The sequence below is a fragment of the Anser brachyrhynchus genome, assembly GCF_964034855.1.
Source record: "Anser brachyrhynchus genome assembly, chromosome: 3".
Taxonomy (NCBI): Eukaryota; Metazoa; Chordata; class Aves; order Anseriformes; family Anatidae; genus Anser; species Anser brachyrhynchus.
The window spans coordinates 1,797,171-1,817,800 of NC_137696.1; the positions used below are offsets into that span (position 1 = coordinate 1,797,171).

Genomic DNA, 20,630 nt, shown 5'->3' on the forward strand with positions numbered 1-20,630 from the left:
TTTAATCCAGCGAGATTTTTTTTTGACGTTTTTCTTAACATTGCTCTGCCTTATTTAGAGCAGCAGCAGCGCTCTGCGCAGTTTCCTTTGACACTGATGGGTATTTCAAAACGTTGCACGGAGGGGAGGGAGAGAGAAAAAGGAATTTGCTGCCAGTCACTTCAGCAATGCAGCTACATGAGCCATTGCCATTTGCTAAAAGTTTACATTTCAAATGAGCTTTGAATGTAAAGATGCATTATCGTGACGCTGGCTCCGTGTTTAGAAACGAAGGGGGGAAACAGAGGGAGGACGATTACTGTTGTGTGCGAAAGCGTGCCCGCATGTTCGTAACGTGGCCATTTAAAACCTATTTTGGTTTTCGGTGAAACTAGGAGCAGGAGACACATCGCCGTCCCTCGGAGGCTTAATTTAGGCTTTATAGGAAAAACATCAAACGGGAGCTTCCAGCAATGCCCCGAAATGTATTGCGCGTCTTAAATATCTTTATTTTGAAACGTGCCTTATTTTTTCCCCTCCCAGGATCACTAGCGTGTCTCTATCCAGACAAAGCAAGGACAAGCCACATTCTTAAAAATTATCTGCCTTACAGATCGCGTTCCCAGGCATGTTCCCTGCGTTTTATTGCCGTGGATAACCCCTTAATGGTATCACAATTTTAGACTTGTTAAGTGGACATCTTCCGTGTATTTAACTGCAAACAAAGTGACTTCATTTAGGGGTGGGAGGAACGAGAAAATGCTCTGGGATGATTAGAAACATAAGTTTCTATCTTCTGTCACACAATCCTATCAATTATTCAAAACCTACTAAATTTAGATGTCTGTTCCTAAAACATTGTTTGCGCTCGTTCCCTGGAAAGATGGAGGCGGCTGATAATTCGGCTAAATTATGCGCTTGAGCCGAATGGTTATGAATGAAACACTTTCCGCGCCGGTGCAGAGTTGAAGTCAGGGGGATCGGTTCCCCCCTGCCAAAATTTGCCTTCCCTTCATGGGAGCGAGCACCACCGGGGGCCGGCACGTGGCTGGGGCGCTGCTGACATCGGCGTGGGCCAGGCCACAGCCTGGCAGCGGACGAAGCCCTGTCATGGTGCCGCACAGGGAGGTTCGGCCCGTCGGACGGTGGGGCTAAAGGCAGCAAAGGGCCTAAAGCAGCACCGGAGGCACTTCATGCCCCGGGTAGCTGTTACCTGAGCGTAAAGTAGTGATTGCTGCTGCCACAGGATGAGCTGTGGGAGGTGCGGGGTGGGTGCCGCAGGTTGGGTAGGCGGCCCAGCTCTCTGACGAGGAACATCACCTCGTTACTGGCGGGGAGCCCTCTGCTCGCTTCGTTAGCAGCGGGACCTCCTCTGCTTAAGGAGGTGCGGGGGAAGGTAATTTGGGGGATGGCGGCATGGCCCTGGGCAAAGGCAGAAGGGCTGACAGCAGTGATGCTGCTGCCCAGTATGGAAGACAAAGCAAGCCAAAAATATTAAAAAAAAACCAACACCACCACCCAGCAGAAACACCACCCAAGCTTTTCTTTTTTTTTCGCAATGACACTCGGTAATTCCTGAACCGTGGGCAGCATTAGGCGGAGGGAAAAATATAATATATATTTAGAAACCCACACAGAAAGCAAATGGCAGGAGCCCCCTGCCCTTCTGAAGTCACACGGCTGTGACGTGTGTGCCCCTCTTTGCAACCCCTGCATGAAGGCAGGCCGGTGAGGAAGGAGGGGGAAAAATCACACAATGCAAAAAAAAAAAAAAAAAAAAAAAAAGGAAAAAGAAACAACAAAACAACAACAACAAAGGATGTGTAAGCGCTTTCATTTATTTTGATAATCCTCCTCCCTGCTCCAGAGCATTTTGCTGTCTTTGTCAAAGTGAATGACAACAATTTGGCCAACTCTCTCTGAGCCGCGCTCGGCAGTGACAGGCAAATTATCAGAGGCCCTGCACTCCTTATTATCGGAGGAGAAGTCATCAGGAGGACGTGCGGAGGATCCCTCTCCCCTGTCACTATTTGTCAGTGGGACAAGGGCCACTGCTATGGGTAGCTGACAGGTAATTTCAACAATAACAATTACTCCTATTACTGGTGTCATAAACAATTCGCCCAAGGCATGACAATAGCAAAGCTTTATAATTCAATGCCACATAAATAAATGCCAGCAGGTAACAAGTAATTTAGCTCCAATCAGGCCTCGGCCCCGGCATTAATATTGTTATTGCAAGAAGATGGAAAATTGAAAAAATTCAATATGTTAATGAATTAAGAGAGGGTCAAAGGCTAAGGGAGGGGAGGAGTGAGCGGGGAGGGAAAAAAACAAAAGCAAAAGCACCGAAAAGCCCGTGTTGAGGCCCAGCCCCACACGTGAGCTCCTGCAGCGCCGTGGCTGGGTGCAAAGCACCCTCCTGCCCGGCCCCGGCCCCTGCACCGTGCGGCTCTACATGACCCTCGGCTGTGCCATGCTATAGGCAGAATCCCCCATGAAATGTTACACACGGTGTGAGTTTAACAGAGGGGAGAGGTTTGTTTCAAACTCTGTCGCTTTACCATCTCCTTTACCGTCTCGCTTTGTGTTTCCCTTTATTTTTTATTTATTTATTTTTTTTAAGCAAGCTCTGTTAAACCACAGCTCCTTATTTATCAGGAAGAAGGATTTTATTGTCCTCGCCCTCTCCCCCAGTGCCCTTCGTAGGCCCTCCCATGAAAATGAGGATCAGCGGTGATCAAGCTGCAGAGCGATCGCCCAGCGTCTGACTTCTCTATCAGCCCAATTTGCAATTTTGCTAGTTGTCCAGCAAAGACAATGCGGCATCAGCCTGACAGCAGTAAAAGAATTTGAAAAATCTCTAATTAGGGGAGCTGCGGAGCAATTAACGCATGTCAAATTTCACTTCATCAAGTGCCACTCTAATTTTCCCACTAAAAATTAATGGACTTTTTGTGTGTGTGTGTGTGTGTGTGCGTGTGTGTGTCCCCTCAAGGCAATGTTGATTCAAATCTGCTCAAGACGCAGCGTTGCACAGCTAAGCATCTTCTTGATTACAACCCGCCACACTTCTAACTGCTTTCATTCTCACTGCCACAGATACTTTGTCAACAGTCAAATTACGCCACGCTGATAACAATGCATAATGGTCTTCCTCAAAGGAGGCTCCTGTCATGGAGCAGCCTTTCATAAAAATGTACCATTTTCTTCCCCGGGAAATATATCTGTCTGAAAATGAAGTTTTTTGTGGTTTTGGCATTAGCTGCAATGTAATCCTTTATTCTCCCCCCCCCACCTCTGTGTTCCGCCCCCCCCCCCCGCCCCCCCATGTAATTTATTTATTTTTGAGCCCATCTGAAATTACAGCGGGGCACTGTTTGAACAGCTATACAGAACCAAAATATTTATAGTCACTGTTTGCATGGCCTTTGCTTAATCACTTTGCTACGAGACATTTTCAAGAGCAACACGCTCCTTCTAATACTGGTGATTTCTTTTTCTGTCTTTTTTTCCCCCCGCTTCTTATCCCCCCCCCCCCCCAGTCTCTGCTTCAGGAAGGTGCAGGGCAGGATCCTGCGCTCCCTGCTTGAGCAAAAGCCCTGCTGACGTCAATGGGAGTAGTGTCGGCACAAGGACTTGGCCCGCTGCTATAAACACATTGGGACTTTCTCTTTTAATGGATGGCGTTTGGATTCTGTGCGAGCCGTGCTGAAGGGGTGCGGGTGCCAACGTCCTCCAGCATCCAGGGGCACATGAGACAAATTGCCTTTTTGTCAGAGTGGTGTGGAGGGCAGGAGCAGGTGCTGCACCGGAGCTGGGCTAGTTTTGACTTTGAGCTCTCTGATCACCCCTTTTGCTGGGAGATCGATAACAGCAAAAGCATCACAGGGAGCGGGCAGAATTTCCAGAGAGTGGAAGGGGAATTAATCAGATTAGCATACTTTAAAGATTTTTTTTTTCCCCTTGAAGTTTCACGTTATACTTAAATATACTTGTCTGTTTACAAACCTGGAGAGCAAATACAGCCCTTTTTGTCATGGCATTTATTGCTACTAACAGAGAAAAAGCACCCCAATGGTATGGGTATGGCACATATGCCTTAGTGTGTGTGCACCTCTATGTATTACAAACAAAACCAAAAAAAACCACAACACAAAATACACATTTCCTCTTAACTGAACCACCTTCCCATCAATAACGTCTCTCCTGCTGCAGATAAATGATGCGACAGCAGCAGGTAGCGTGGGCCCCGCTCCACCCCACGCTCCTGTACACCAGACCCTCTGATACCCACCCCTTCCTCTTCGGCCAGCACCAGTGTGCAACTACATCTCCCCAGTACATTTAGCAATAGGGAATCTGGGGGATTTGCTTGGTGAAGCCCCGATGCTCCCCTGTTTGTGTCTTGCAGCCAACGGGGAGGAACAGCAACAGGGCTGCTGCTAACAAAGCATCCCCAGAGCCGACCTGCAGGTTAACGCACGTGGGCATGCACTTTGGTCCCTAAGCCTTAAAAATTGTAATGCTACTTTTAAACAAAGCAGAGATTCTGTGCTCTGCCTCAACCCTCCCTTTTTTTCTCTTTCTCTTTTTTTTCTCTCTCCTTTTTTTTTTTTTTTTTTTTGGGGGGGGATAGAAAAAGGCTCTCATAAAAATAATAGGCAGGGCTGTAAATTAAAGAAAGAGAGAAAGAAAAATGTGATTATATAACACATCCTGCGGTAATCAATTTTACCTCCAATATCTGCTTTTGTTTTCAAAATGCTAAATAAACAATACATAATGCATCCCTCATCAGCCAAAACCATGAGGGCTCTGTGCTCAAATAACAGGAAACATATTCAATTTTCCTAACAGAAGACAGTTCATTAAGCTGTGCCACATCAAATAAAACTTTAATTTCTCCAGCATCAGAGTCGCAATGAAAGCAATTGAGGAAGATGAGCCATATGGTACTTCTATCAGCAAACACATATTGCTCATTCCCCCAAAGTTTTCTAATTCTGCTCCCCAGACCTGTGTAATATAGATAATGTGCTCTGAGCGCAGCAACCATGAGCTATCTGGTGTACACTTCTAATACTGTATTTAATGGGAAATAATGAATCATAAAAGCCTGCAGAAGACGGCTTTTGCTAACCTAAATCTCAGCTGTAATTTCATTGTTCTGTGCCTAAGATGCTGTTTGCCCTTTTCAAACAACAGCAGTTGAACATAATTATGCTGCTGCAAACCTGGGCTGCAAAAAGAAAGGCTCCCTGCCCTCACCAAGTTTCCATTAACTCTTGAAACCCTGCGCCTGGGGCACCCCGGGCTCCCAGCGGAGAGCTGCCCGTCGGCTTCCAGGGGTCACGAGAGCCTACGTGTGCGCGTAGACCCATTGCCGTTGCACAGCCACGCAAATTAAATTGATTACTCTTGAATCTGGCCCCAAAAATGCAACAGGAGAAGCTTATGAAAAATTAGGAAATCTGCTTGACATCGGGAAATCCGACACTTGTCTACTCTAACATCTGTAAGTGCCAAAGCCGTATAACGTAGTAAGAGGTGGATTTGTTTTTTTTTTTCCTAAAAGGTAAGTCTATTTTTCTTCTTGCCAGATCTAAAAATTGCGGTTGGTGCCTCGAGGAAAGGGCTGCCTAAACTTTATGGTGTTTACGCTGCTTTTATAAATTCATAAAGATTTATTTAATGATATTGTGAGGTTAGAAGTTAAATGGTATTGCTGCACTGTCTTTTCTGTGCCTTTCTCTCCTCTGCATTTTAGCAAGTAAACTGCGTATGGTATGGGACTGGGCTTATTTTCTAAAGAAACCTATAGGTAAACAGGCATCCTTACGGATATGTTGGGGGATTCATAAAGGTAGAGGCAAGAATGTCAAGGTATTATTTTGACATGACCAACCCTGCTCAGAAAATGTCTTTAAGTCATCTGAAGTCAGCCTCTCGCTCTCCTTTCCCCCTCCAGCCCCCAAAATACAGGGCTAATTTAAAACATTGTCTAGATATGCTACTTCTGCATATTGAAACCATATTTTAGTGGCTGTGTTTGTTTTGGCAACGTACGAACCCCAAACAATTAAATTAATAAGAGAGACTTTTAAAAGTTAGCGATTGCCTTTTTAAAAGCTTATTAAAATCAGCGTGTTAGATGTCTGTCTCTGAATTAGCTCGGAGGCTTGATTGCTCTCATTAAAGCTGCCTGTTTGGGTGCTGCTTCGGGAATGCTCATGCCTGGATTTCCCCCCCACACCCCGTCCCCGCGCTGCCTCTCGCTGCTCGCGGCTTCCCTGCGCGGTGCCGGACACAAACTCCAAATTTTTGGCGGCGCACCTCGATGCGAGCCGGTGCGACCAAAGCCGCCCACGGAGAGCCCAACAGGTAACGGGATAACGGCGGGAGCAGCGGCAGGGAACGGCCCCGATGCCCCCAGAACGCCCGCCCCAGCAAAAGCGAGCCGAGAAAAAATACCCCCAGCCGGCAAAAAAACAAAACAGCGCATTGATCATCGCCCCTGAATGCCTTAAAAACAAATGTTTAAACAGGTTTTTTTGAACCGGCGCAGAAAAGCCTCTGCATGCTCCGCTGGGTTACAATAACAATGGTCTATTGCAATGTAAAACAAGCTGGAGGATAAAAAGGTGCTTTTTGTTACCATTTTATCAAAGCTGTTCATCTTCTAGCTGCAGGCAGCATTTTGCTGGAATTGCAGATATTTCTCTGTCCAGGCTCCTTTGTTTGTGCATCTCATTTGCATATATTTATCTCCAGCTGAGGGTGCTTTCAGCTCATTACGGCCTCCCCTCGCATTATTTCATAAGCCAGCTGCTGGGAGGGATTTCACCTGTGGTGACTGAGAAAAGAGGGGTGAAAAACCAAATTCTTCATAAAAAGGAAATCTTCTGACTCTCTTCCCCTATAAATGGGCACCATTTGTGTTAAACAGCCTCTTGTCATGATAGATGCCTCCTGGGGTCAGGGGGGAAAGTTGAGCTGAAGGTCAGCAGTAAAACAACAGACAAACCAGACGCCAAACTGGTTCCTGAGCTGTCGGTGGGAGCAGCAGTACAACCAGGTCCTGAACCTTTTTCAACCTCTAATAAAACAGGGGAAGAATCTGAAGTGGATCAACCAGGCCCCAGAGGAAGCCGCACGGAAAAACACAAATAATATCAATATCGCGCAGCCATGGGAAACAATGGGGCAGCTCTCGGCGTGACATGCACGCCGCTATTGTTTCAAGAGCCGGGGAATTAATTCCACTTATTTATTTAAGGCGTGTCAGCTCGCTGCCTAAACCTGTTTCGGTGTCAAGATGAATAAAACTTTTATGGCTCATAAAATAGAGCCATTCATCTCAATGTTCTTTGTGGTGCCTAGGTTTTTTTTCCCCTCTCCTCCTGGCAGGCTGCGCCCGGTGGCCTGGTGCTACCAGCTCACTTGTACAAGCGAAACACTGGGCTGGCACCTGGAGCTGGGCAGGGACCACAGAGATGATGACAGCAGCCCCCCATTTTTCTGGGGGGTCTTCCTCTGTAAGAGAAAGGATGCCAGTGCGTGATGCCCATGGTCTAAACTCAGGCACATGGTATAGCTAAAAGAAACGATAATAGAAGTGTCCTACCAGACAATAGCAACAGCACCGGGGTTAAATTCCTCTCACATCTTCTGTTTTCCAACGGGCTTCAGAATGACCAGCAATATGTGCACATTGGATGGGGCATCACAGGCAGTGAAGCCCAGGCAAAACTTCTGCTTTTGATCACAGATGGTGAATGTGGATTCATCATCATCCTGTGCAGAAGCCCCCTCCTCTATCCCCGTCCTAAAACCCACAATGAATTTACGTCACCTATGGAGCTTTGGACCAACAGGTAATAAACTACAATAAAGTGCGCTTTTTATCAGGGAAAAAAAAAATACCATTAATTATAGTTCATGACTACTCTAAACCAAATGTTCAAATAGTAGTTGGAAATGATGCATAAAATCTCAGCATGTTCTGATAGGTTATAGAGTCAGTGGTTTATTGCAATGTAAAACAAGCCACAGGAAGAGAGGGTGGTTTTGTTTACCATTTTCATCAAAGCTGTTCATCATGTTGATATACTTATGCTATATTGTGACCTACGTATGTTGCGTTTCATTTATTTATTTTCCAGGTTGTTGCCACTTTTGCTGCTTTTCACATCAGAGAAGTCAAGTAATTCTCGGGCCAGTTGAAATATGTCTCATCTGAACCAAATTTCTGCTTGCAAACCACCCGATAGACATGGACGTAAGAAATATTTATTACCGTCAAGCAAGGCTTTCAAACTTTTACTTAATCTGAGGCAATTAGTACCTGAATAAACACAGACTAAGTAATCTACCTTCTTGCAACCTAATTGCGCTTTAAAAGAGTTATGCGGCTCTGCCCAAGGAAAGCACAGCTCTGATTAAGATGCTTTGGAGATTCCCTTTCATCCCTATGCCTTTTGGCCCCAGAAAGCCTTCTATTAAACCCCTCTAACTTTTAACGGAAAACCTTTTGCAAAACCCCTCCAACTTTGCATTTCTCCCGTGCCAGACCCCGGCCGGACCCAGCCCTCTCCCCGCCAAATCTTTAACCCCGCTTCTCATTTTTCTTGGGCTCTAATCTAATCACTAATTCCTTTGCTTGGCCAAATAGTTAAAAATGTTAAGTGCTGGCAGTTCCTCCTGCCTCCCCCCCGTATCTGTCTCTGTTTATGGAACGGGCCCTGGTTTCCTCCTTCTCTTGTTCAGCTGTAGGTCTTCAGGTCAGGAGACTGTAAATACACATAGCGCTGCCCCAACCCATAAATCTGAGCAAAGGGCAGCCCTATATATTCAGATAAGCAATGCAGAGAGGGGGAAAGAAACAAAAAAAAAAAGGGGAAAGGAGAAAAAAAAGCGAGGAGAGGCGAGGGCGAGGTGGCCGCCCTGTGGTGCAGGAGGCACGTCCATCAGGATGCTCAAAATGCCAGCCGCTGTTCCCCCCTCCTTGTTTGTGTATAAATCATTACAAAATGCATTTTATTACCTTTGGGGCAACAAAATTAAACCCAAGATTTCTATGGCTTTATAATGTGCCTTTCTCTCCCCCAGCCCTTTGTTGGTCTATTTCCCCCCCCCCCCCATTTTATTTCCAGCACCTCAGAAGCTTTCAAGGGAACAGTCCCCCTGTTATTGCTTCTCAGCTCCAAGGTCTTAGAATAAATAACATTGTTATTACTCACTTCACCAATTTCCAAGAAGAAATATTGCTGCAGCAAATGCGAGCAGCACTAATATTTGCAAAGTGATAAATGGATTGCTACATACCTTCCTGTCTGTGTGGCCTCCAGCCATCCCTGGGCCAGCTTCATCTATCCTTGGGGTGGGCGGGAGGGTGCCTTTGAACTTAGCGAGCTCCAGGCACTCAGTGCCTTGCACGGGAGCCCCCTCCCTCACCCTCGGATGGTGAGAGAATTTCAAATGTCGAGACCGAGCTAGAGGACGCGATCGCACCGAGAGTGGGCAGGAGATGTGGTACCAGCACAAAGCAGCCGAGAGGAGATGCTGGTGGCTGCACCACCCATTTGGAAGCTTTAGGTGGCTGAAGGTTCAGTGGCATGGAAACCAGAACACGTATTCCCAACCATCGACACCCTCCTGGTTTGTTAAATCTCATTAAACTCGCAGGGAACTTCCATGACTGAAGCTGAGGTTGGGACATCCCAATGTGGTAAGCAGTCTGCTGGCTCCTCACCCTGAGCATGGGGCTCGCCACGGCCTTCCTGGACTCTAAAAGGTGGCAATCGGGGGATCCACATTGAATAACAGTAATTTTAAAAGAAGTGTGTATGTGTACGGTTTTTTAAATAAGAGTTCTCAGATTAGATGTGGACTCCTCTATTTCATTGAAAACAAAATCTCCAAATCAAATTATTCCTGGGATGTGAGCCATGCTGAAAAAGCACTCTGAATATGTGCTAATTAAAGACAAAGCACAACCTTTTGCTTCAGACCCACAAGGGCTATTCCAGCAAAGCAAGCCAATTCACCACCAACACTAGGCCATTAAGAAAACCCTTTTTTGCTCTCCACCGAAGAGACTGGTTCAGCCACTAAGCCCTTACTGGCTCCTTGCAACCTGCTGACATTTTCTTGACCGAGCCTGCTGCATTTCCAGGCTGTGGTCCATGGGTTTGGGGCTGGGAGGTTGCCGCCAGCTATTGTTTCGTTGTTTGGCTTGAGCTCCTTGGCCTGGGCAAGTGCCTCCACTTGAGCTTATCCAGGCACCAGAGGTGACGTAGAAGCTTGGTCTTCTTGTGCAGAGCAAAATTCAGCTGCTCTGGAGCATCATCCCCATCCCCTAGGGCTTGTGTCGTATCCTCTGTGCAGCTGAGGCACCACCAGAAGAAGGGCCCAGAGCATCCTCCTTCACACCACCCTCTCTGGGCTTGTCTCCCCGTTCAGCCCGGAGAATTAGCTAAGCCCATGCTTTCCTTCCTAGAAGGCTGGCAGAAGCCTTGGGAAACAGTCATCAGCACGAGGAGGTTTCATGTGGAGGTCAAACGGCATCCTTGGCATTGGCCCTATGTGTATATGTAGGTATGTATGTAGATATATATGTGTGTATATATGTATGTAGACATATATATGTATTTACATATGTCTATGTTTATATATGTTTTATACATTATATATGTTTTGTTTATATATGTCATCTTTTCCTAAGAGGTACATTTATCCTTAAAATAAAGAGCTAACTCAAGGATCATGGAAAGAAATCCACCTGGAAAATGTGGGCAGAGGTACGAAAGGATCAACCAGAAGAGATGCCAAAAATGTATCTGGCAGTTTTCCTCTTGACCCAGGTAAATGCTGTCTTTTCTTTTTCATTGTTGTTTTTAAGATAAGACAAATTGAAACGAAGGTCATGAGATACAGATAAGGATAGAAAGTCCTTTGGGATGGGCTTGTAAAGCTCATGTAAAGTACATGCGGTTCAATAATATTAATAAAAAGTGATAGTTTGTATTGGTTTCTAATCAAAGAGTTAATACACAAACCATCCATAATACTTGTTCATAAATGTGTATGCCTGTGTGCATTGTTATAGAGGAATAAACAAGCATGCAACTACATACATACATGTATGCTTGTGCACATACACATTTGTGCTTATGTATATACATGTAGATGTATACATATACATATACATATGTGTGTATCTGTGTATATACTGATGCTGAATCATAGGTGTATGAGTGCACACATACGCACTAATATATACATATATGCAAGTGTACACTGCACACATATGTATGCACATTATATACACATGCACACCTAAAAACAGAGCTCACCACAAATATAAAACAACAACAACAAAACCCAAAACCCTAGGGCTGCAAAATAACCTAAGGAAAAAAATGATGAAAGAAAGTGGCATGGTGAGCACTGCAACAGCGTCATTTTGGGGAGCTATCCCACTATTTGCAGACATTCAGAAATCTCACAGAGCCCTTACAGCACCTTTCCCAACCCAGAAGCAGGCTGGGAATGGCTCGAGACCGTGTTTTTTTTTTTGGAAGATGTGTGCCACTTCCTCCTCCCCATGCCAGGCAGGAAGCCCTGCAAGATCAGCCCCAGCAGGGACCAAGAGCACACAGGTAGAAAGAGAGATCAAAATAATTGAATATATACATCTACAAGCACACACATTTCTATAAACATGCTTTGAAAAGGGGGGGGGGGTTGGAAATCAGGTCTTTGGTTTTTATTGTTTCTTTTCCTCAAACCTCAAAAAAAATGTCAAGGCAGTTCTTAAGACCAGTTCATAAATCCCAGGTCATAAATCCACATGATATCCTCGGCTGCTGGATTTTGCATTTGGAGCTCAGAAAGACTGATAGCTGAAAGATTTATAAAATCCCAGGTAGCCAGCGTGCTCCCTGTTGGCTCTACTTCTGAGGGTCTGTGTGCCCCTTGCAGCCCAGCCGCCCGCATGTATGGGGGACTTTGTGCTCAAGCGGCAGCTCCCCGGTCTCCTTGTTTTGGTCATGATGAATGTGTGCAGAAGGCTAAAAGCTGGTCCTTTGGGATGGCCAGGACCCCTTCAGGGACTTTTCTGTGCAGTCATGGGGACATCCCATAAGAGGGGGATCAGCACTGGGAGTGCTGAGCTTGCTGCCACCTCTTGCAGCATTATACACTTGCTGTGTGCCCTACACATACAATTTAGCTTGCAAGGAAGATCAACCATAAATAGTGCAATTGTTTCTGCTGAGTTGAAATTTTGCTCCTTGCAGTGTCATTTAATAAGAATGGCTGTTCAGTAAGACCAGAGCATCACCGCTGGCATTTCTGTGGGGCCAGAGGATGCCAGTTGTTTGAGAGGAATGGGACTGGCCCCTTAGCAAGAAGATGGAAGTGGAGATATCTCAGTTGCAGTGTGTGCTGCAAATAATGCAGCCACCAAAGCATTCCCTAAAGAACAGTGAAGGTTGCTGATTTGTTTTTTGTTTTGTAATTTTTTGTAGGTTCAGTGGATGTTGCACTTGAGCCCATGTCTACTGGGACAAAAATCTTCTCTGAAAGAGACGCTCTGAAGAATGCCATGTCCTATTTGTTCACATCCATAGGATGCCGGAAACACCTCCACAGCCTTATATCTATTATTTTCCTCTGTTTTTCCTCTATGACCTTATCCAAGCCTCATAATTTTCTCCAGATTTGCAATGACAGACATTCCTAATACATTTCTGTTGCATTAATAGTAATACATACAATAAAACCTCTTCTACAGTTGCAATAGTTCCTTTATAGCTGTAAGGCTATTAACTAACATCTTTGTTACTGAGATACTGAATTATTTGCTTTCTCTTTCAGATATTTATGTTCCTGGGTTTGAAGTCCCATTGGGAAGCCCTCCTTCACCCTCCCAGGGAAAAAGCAGAGGGCTCAAATTCCGGTCAGTTCTGCCTGTTCTGCCTGCTTGGTGTTTTAATAAAAGCACAAGGTCCAGCCAAATTTAGATTTGTTTGTTTGTTTGTCTGTTTGCATTAGTAGCAATTAAACCATCGCCATGGTTTATGTTGCCTGCGTACAGTGAGTGTCTCTCCCCTGGAGCAGCCACGTTCCCCAGGCAGGGTCAGAGGCTGCCCCCCATATGCCTCCTCCACACAGAAATTTGGGAAGAGCACATTCACTGGAAGCAGTCACTCATTGAAGAGTGACTAAACCAGATGCAAACAGGCCACACTAAACCAGATGCAAACAGGCCGTGGCCTTCACACAAGGACTGCATCAGACTCACAGAAGGATAGGTTTTCCTGTTTATTCTCAAAATCCCAAGTTTTTCCAAGCCTGCGAGTGGCTCTCATGAGAGAGCATCTGATGGCAGCATCCATTGCTCCATATACACCGGTTTGGGGACCTTTATTTCCATACATGCCCGAGTCCCCTGCCTTTGCTGGTGCTGGTTATCCTGAAACATTAACATGGGTTTTGCCCCTTGCTCCCCAGGGTGGCTGGGCTGCCCCGAGTCCTGTGGCGCAGAAGGGCTGCAGGATGGGGTGAAGGGCAGGCACACACTTGTGCCTAGCGATCAGCCCCATCCCCTGTGATTCCCCTTGATTCCTTGAGAGCAGATGGATATTCTTTTTCCTTCCCAAACAGAGATTTGGGACCTAGAAGCTGGCCAAACATGAAGTTTTGCAGTTTTAAATGTGTAACTCATCTTAAAGTTTCTTCTCATTAACAACACCCACATAAGATCCTTCCCCCACATCTTTCTTCCAATTCTGTTACTATTTCACTAATTACAAGCACTGTACAAGAACTAGTATTGAGCTATAGAAATGAAAGGTCAATACATGAACAACACTTCATTTGTAAACAATATGGCTCTGCAATCAATTACCTCGTTTTCACAGAAGACATATTAATCTAAAAGCAAAGGATGGAGACATTTGGAGGATGTGCAGAGGGGATCTTTAAATGTTAAATGTTCTTTAGCATGTGCTAAATAAAGGCTTTAGCAGAGTGAAAATGCAGCGCATAGCACTGACACTCCAGGGAGATTCCTTAGGTCAAGTGATTTGTACCTTCAGAATAGTTCTCCATTGCACTGTAAAGCCTCTGCCGCTGGTAGTAGCACGATGGGCTGGTGTTATTTAGGATGATAGCTGTAGCAGGGAAAAATACTGCAAAAAGACAAAGAAAAAGGTCATCAGTGAAAAAAGTGCATATTTTAATAGGTGAATCACAGCTGTCTTTGCACTGACTGTTGTTTGCCAGCACGGGAGGTGACTTTTCCCACCCTCCTTCTCAATAAACCTCGCTTCTGGTCTGCACAGCAGGGATGAAACATCCTCATGGGATCATGGGCAGGGAAACTGCAACACTGATGCCCCCAAAGCCACAACAAAGCCCCCAAAACTGCTCACTGATGCTACCCCCAGCCCCACCAGAGCCCATGCAGGAATGTCACCTCTACCATGGATCACGGTGGGAATCCACAACGTGATTCAAAGGTAAATTTCCTGGGTGTTGTGTATCCTGTGCCTATAAACATCATTAGAAGAAATTATAAGAAAATGCATTCCCAGACCTAAAAACCAGCTCAGGTTTTCCTTGCGCAAAGTCTCTTGTAGGCTTGTTCACTAAACTTGACAGCACAGAGACAGTAGAAAGGGGGGGATGAGTGCAATGCCTACTCGTTTTTGCGTTTTCTTGTTGGATCTGCCGTACGTCTGCTTTGCGCTCTCCGCACACTTTCAGCCTTAAAATTTCTATATCTAACATATGTTGGGGCTTAAGGGAAAAACAAAGACGTGAACCCATTGCAATGAATTCTCCCCACCCGTGATTGATCTCCTCCGTCCCCTGCATTGCTGGCGGTGGGAGGAGCGAGGCGGGGGCCGGTGGAGAGAAGCTGCACCAATGCGAGCCCTGGCCGGACGGGAGGCTCTGCCTCCTGCTGCCCTCTGCCACCGTCCCCTCTCCCCTGCTTGCTCCTGGACCTCCTGCCGGCCAAGCCCATTGCCTTTCCCAGGGGAAAAAAAATATAGGAAAAAAATGATAATAATAATAAAGATGGGAATTTTTAGCAAGCTTTCCAAGGCAATCTGGTTCCTAGGAGCCCGGTGAGCTCTTCCACCCCACTGGGGGATCACAGGGAGGAGATGCCCCTCTTGGCAGCGGTGGGACCTCCAGCTGGTTTGAACATCTTGCTTCACTCCCCTCCATAGCCTTGTTTTTTGTTTTTTTTTTTTTTTTTTTTTTAAAATAGAAACATGCCCGGGGCAAAGGGCTCTTGAGCAGAGCACCCTGTTGCGTGGGCACCATCCCAGCTCCCCAGTGGAGGAGAGGGCAGCCCTCTTGGTGGGCTTGGTTGCCCTCTCCCCGCTGGTGACACTGAGGGTGACTCAACTGCACCAGCAAAATCCTGCTCAAATGCCAGGAAGGATTTTGGCCAGTGTGGCAGAAAGCTGGTGATGGGGCTGGCATCACAGTGGGAATGGCGGGCTGGCGAGGCAGCAAGCCAGCAGCGTGTCTGCATCCTGGCGGATATTGCAGCCACACAGGGAGGTATCCACTTCTTCTTTAAAAACAAAACCTAGGTTAGGACAAAAAAAAAAAATAATAAAAAGCCCCCCAGAGTGATTCCCAAGGTAAACCTAAATATTTCCAGGTTTGCTCACCCCGGCGGGCTCGCTGTGCGTTGTAGCTGCTCGACCCGGCGGGCCTTTCAAAGCGCTCTGCAAGCCTCCGTGCCAAAATAAATGTTACTTTACCATCGAGCAGGCAGAAGAATGAAAGCCATGAGATGTGTGAGTGAGAAAAAAGAGCCCAAACAGGAAACCCTTTTTCTTCTGATTTTAAAGTCCTGGATGATCAAGGCTGTTCTGCTCGTTCTGATGTAGTCAGCTTGTAGATACTCAAATACGTACCCAGCCCTGGAAAGTGCTCCCCCTTTGATTCCAGCAAAATCCCTTCTAATTCTCTTTAAATGTTCCAGGGCTTTTTGAAATGATTGCTATCAATGCCAACCAAATGCTTTAGATCTCTCTCTCTCTCTTTTTTCCTTCCTTTTTTTTTTTTTTCCTGTCTTTAAATACTTGCCTTATTTTTGTGCAGCCCAGTTACTGCTGTACATGGAAAAAGTATCTAGAAAGAGATCTGGTTTGCTTTAGCCTTTATACCATATAGAGTTAGACACTTTAACCTTCTTTGTATTTACTTAGTTGCTTTAATATGATTTCTGTAACCCCTATAGTTCTTTCCATATAACTTATTAAATATTTATAATACAGTAGCCCATACACATCAGAAGGGTCAGACGTTTATTACATTAGGCTCACCATCGCTATCCAGTAAATCTTAAGTTGCCTTCTCCCTACAAGTTAAAAACCAGGATCGTTCAGGTGAACTTGGGCTGAGTTTGTGAGGGACCAGCTTAAAAACAAGCTGAGCTGGTTAAAACAATGGAGGTACTTGTTTAACCAGGAAATAATAGATCCCAGGAGATCTACAGAGCATACTGTGGATAGGAACACTTGGGGAGGGTCTGCTCTTCTTGCAGTCCTCTCTGGCTGGGTATGTGACTGTCCTGCAGAGCATTTCGCCATCGCTGTGACACCTCCTCCAGCCTAGATTTCTTCTGGCCCTGAGGTGAGATCTTCACGAGCCACCAAGTCCTCTCCAAAGCCATGGGATTAAAGGAGTTCCTAAAGGCAGGGCTTTTGGGCTTTGGGGTGTGCTATTCCTCCTTGGGTTTTCAATTTTTAGGAAATTTCTTTGCCTGCACCAGTTGGGTCAGAATTCTTTTACGTTATCCTGGAAGCTGTTTCTCTTCCTAATTCCGAGATGCCAGGAGCACAATCTAGAAGAAAAACAACAACAACCAGGTGACTCCAAAGAAAGCCGTGATGCCTGGCACGTAGCATTTCACCTTGCACTTAGCCATAAAACTGTGCAGGTAAGTAAAGCACATTGAGCTAATGGATCTTTTTTTTTTTTTTTCCCCAAGCCATTTTTTTTTCAATGCCTTTTGGATCTTCGCAGTTTTTGCTGCAAGCCAGTGTTGCTTCTTCACACTGTACACTGCTCGCCTGATCCTTTCTGTCCTTGGGCAGGCTTGTGCAGATGTGCAGGGTTCCCAGCACTGGTGTCAAGTTTAGAAGGGAAACCTCTTCCAAGCTGCCTTCCCACCAGGATCATTTTTGCGGCTAATGCTCCTTCATGCACTATCTATTATGCCATTATTAAAACACAGCTTGCCGACAACTTGGGAAGAAATACGCTCCCCACGCTACCGCGGCGGAGGAGCAGGGACCGGGCGGCTCTGGCTGAGGGTGGCTGCCTCTCGCTCGCCTTCCCCCAGATAAACTTTCTCTCTTGGATGAAAAACGGTCATTTGTGTTTCAGCAGACCATAAAAACCCGGCTGAAAACTTTTCAGCCTTTTCCAAGTCAGAGCTGCCTTGCAAGACTTCAGACCACATTGCCATATGCTTCAGAGGCGTATGGTTTGATGCTTGCTAGGCTCCCCTCTGCAGAGCCGGCGGGTACCGGCACGTGCTGCAGGGATGCGCTCACTGGAGGATGCGTCTTAGAGCGCTTTCTCAGTCATGAAGCTCTCTTCACTTGGCCTTCTGTTGTGTTTGGGTGGCACTCCCAACAAACCTCTGGGCTCTGCATCCCTAGGGACAGGGACAGGCAGCCCAGTACGGAGAGAAACTGGTGCCCTTACCCTGACACCCACACTTGTTTCCTTCTCCTTGTCTGAAAACTTTCACAGAAAGCACTGCAAAGCACACAAAATGCGTACTCTGCTTCAGCTGGAAACTTTTGCTTCGTTTCATTGTTGTGAATCAAAACATTTTAGATATTTGATTTTTTTTTTTCCTCTTTGTTCTCGCTCTCCATGCCACTTGGAGTGCTAGAATGAGAGGCACTCGTGTCTGGGGATTTTATGGCTTCTTTTCTCTTTTACACTCCTGTTTCTCTCCTTCCCCACTCTCTTTCCTTTCCCTAACTCCCTTAACTCTGCCCTGCCTTTCCCACTCTGGAAAAACTATGGGGGTGGCAAGAGGAAAAAAAAACAAAACCGAAAAAGCCCCTCCGCAATTGCGTCTCTGTGCAGTTTCAAAAATAAAACCAAAACTAATTGAAAAAGACGGTGAGACACTCTATTTCGTCAGGAAGGCAGGCGGAATTCTTCTTTCTCCCCTCTTGCAAACTCTCGATTGGCTGCAGGGTTTGGGGCTTTTTTTTTTTTTTGCTTTTCTTTTTTCTTGGCTTCCCCATTTAGTTTTGGGAGCTCGGACTGGTGTTTAAGCAGGCTGGGCTGTGGCCTGATGCTGGCACACAAGCCCATGCCACGAGGAGCTGGCGCTGAGGACCGCAGGCAACCTGTGGCCCCACCAGCTGCCCCATGACTGAGGCCGGTGGAGCTTCAGGACCATGTTTGTCTCCACCTTTGGGCTGCAGCAGGCCATCAGCACAGGACCTGCTCCTGCGTAACACACGGCGCTGCACTTGGGCCTACTTTGGGCACAGATTTCCAGGGCAGCACACACACAGAGCAAACCAGAGCTCTCTCTGCTCAAAACCTTCAGAGGAGGCAGCTCCTGTGGGCTGAATGTCTTATTTTCCACAGCCCCATCTACCTTTGCTTTCATGCTGCTAATGTAGTTTCTCCTCCTATGTTAAATACCTCCATGAAGAACTCAATAATGAGAGAGGGTCTATGCAGGTAATGTATCATTCCTTTAAAAATTATCAGATTGAAGAAAAAAAGAAAAAAAAGCCATTTTTCCCTACTAAAAAGGGACTTTTACAATCAAAGACACAAAGCTAATACTTGCGGTGTTGTAGCTCCAATCATTTTTTTTTTTACCAACAATGGTGAAAAGATGTGATTTTTACAAGCAAATAGGAAGAAAAAGCCTGAACACACCCTGGGAACATGTTTAAGAAGTTGATTTATGTTTCATGCTGAGCCTTACACCTGCAGTTCAAGCAAAACTTAACTTTGCCTTCCCACAGAGTCTAGTTTATTAGGTATCAAGGAGTCACAAGAAGCCATGTAATTAAAACTGTAATTAACTGGAAAAGGAAAGTGCCACCTGAGTTTTGAGAGGCTGTCAATTTTATTTCCATTACAGCTCCCCTTCTGGTTCTTTTGTCTTTAGGGTGTTTTTTTTGTTTTCCTCTTGATAAGAAAAAAAAAATGTTTTCCTTTTTTTTCTTTTTTTTTTTTTTCTTTTTATTAACTAAAGAAGGCACCAAATTCTCTTATGTCTTTGATCTCTGGGAAATAAAAAAATAATAATAAAAAAAAAGAAGCCACTTGTTTTTGAGCTGGGACATGGGTTTACACAGAGGTATTCGCCGCTGTGTTTGGCAACAGGTGGCAAGTGCAGAAAAAAATCTGGAACCATCCTCCCAGCAAGGGGTCAGCCCAGTTCAGAGCCCATTTTAACAAAACATAATCGATGCCCTTTAAGACGCATGACCTTGCAGCGGCAGGCGGCCCCAGCCAGGGCCGGATCCCACACGTCCTCCGAAGGCTGCCATGTCCTGCCCGCCGCCTCCGTGGCATTTCTGCGGGCAGGACAAGGCCACACGCGGCAAGGCAAAGCGTGTCAGGGAGAAACACAGGGCGGTGCGATGAGCCTTGTCAGCTGGAGGAATGAAAACTGAAAGGGGCCCAATTCCACTGAAAACAATAACTGCTGAGGGTTTGGGCTGGATGTGCTGCGAACCCCGGCCTCCCTCTGCCTCCTGCCTCCACGGAGAGCCAATGCCCCATGCAAGCAGCACGAGGTGCTCTAGTAACGAGGCGATTATTTAATGAGGTTTGAAGACACAAAGGCGTGGGTAAACTTGGTGCAAGAAAGTCTTACAAGTAATTATATAAAAGGGTAAAATCACGAGAACAAAGACAGGAGCTATCTTAGAGGCCATTATAAGGGAGATTTATGAATATATATAAATCTGGGGAGAGGAAATGTTTCTCTTCGAACAGATTATGAAGGGGGGAAGAGGGGTTGACATTCTCCCTTCTCCATACGACAGGTGACAAAAACCCATCAAGTGAAGTATGAACCCTGGGTAAGGGAAGTTATTATCGTAAAAAGCAATTCTCCTCCAGTGCTGTTCCAAAATGCTTTTTTTTGTTGTTGGTTGTTTGGTTTGGTTTGGTGCTTTGTTTTCCCCCACCCTTAATCATCTGTAGTCTCTCGGCAGAGGACTCGGGACCCTCCAGGTTGGGAGGCAGCTCTCCATCAGGGCTAATTTGGGGAAGTGAGCCGGAGGTACCCGCAGCAGATGACACGCAGGGCTCAGCTTCTTATTCAGCTCCAAGTCAGCAGGGGCACCCCCTGACCATCTGTGGTCTATAAATTACAGTAACACCGGCACACATTGCTTGTAAATCACCAATGAACAGGCTTTACCTTATGACACACTACATGAACCCTGTTGGATATTCCAATAAACTCCCATAAACCATCTGATATAAACTCTGGATTATGTTTCTTTGGGGCTAGGAGAAAAACCTGGACTTTTCTTCATTCGCACAAACTTCTCATGCGTGAAACGAAGATGTGCCCTGTGCTGCATTGTGTGTTTATGTATCAGGTTTTCTTA

General features: G+C 45.9%; 1 protein-coding gene and 1 long non-coding RNA gene across 7 annotated transcripts in view; one reads left to right on the plus strand and one right to left on the minus strand.

The window, feature by feature from the left end:
- Positions 1–14,172, plus strand: part of LOC308192986 — a 67,739-nt gene extending 53,567 nt beyond the window's left edge. For 3 of the 5 annotated variants that reach the window (XR_013949273.1, XR_013949274.1, XR_013949275.1), the window contains 3 exons: positions 8,145–10,578; positions 10,706–10,844; positions 12,513–14,172. This is a non-coding gene — a long non-coding RNA (uncharacterized lncRNA). Of the gene's footprint in view, positions 1–3,524; positions 7,857–8,144; positions 10,579–10,705; positions 10,845–12,512 lie in introns of those variants that run through there. The other 2 variants (XR_013949272.1, XR_013949276.1) reach the window with 2 other exon arrangements.
- Positions 8,530–20,630, minus strand: part of LOC308192979 (uncharacterized protein) — a 197,194-nt gene continuing 185,093 nt past the window's right edge. Inside the window, exons 1-3 of one of the 2 annotated variants that reach the window (XM_080587105.1) lie at positions 14,691–14,826; positions 14,079–14,177; positions 8,530–9,768 (exon numbers count right to left, since the gene is read on the minus strand). In XM_080587105.1, the coding sequence (XP_080443231.1) occupies positions 9,404–9,768; positions 14,079–14,177; positions 14,691–14,817 (591 nt within the window). In that variant the 5' untranslated portion in view covers positions 14,818–14,826 and the 3' untranslated portion in view covers positions 8,530–9,403. Of the gene's footprint in view, positions 9,769–14,078; positions 14,178–14,690; positions 14,827–20,630 lie in introns of those variants that run through there. The other variant, XM_080587104.1, reaches the window with a different exon arrangement.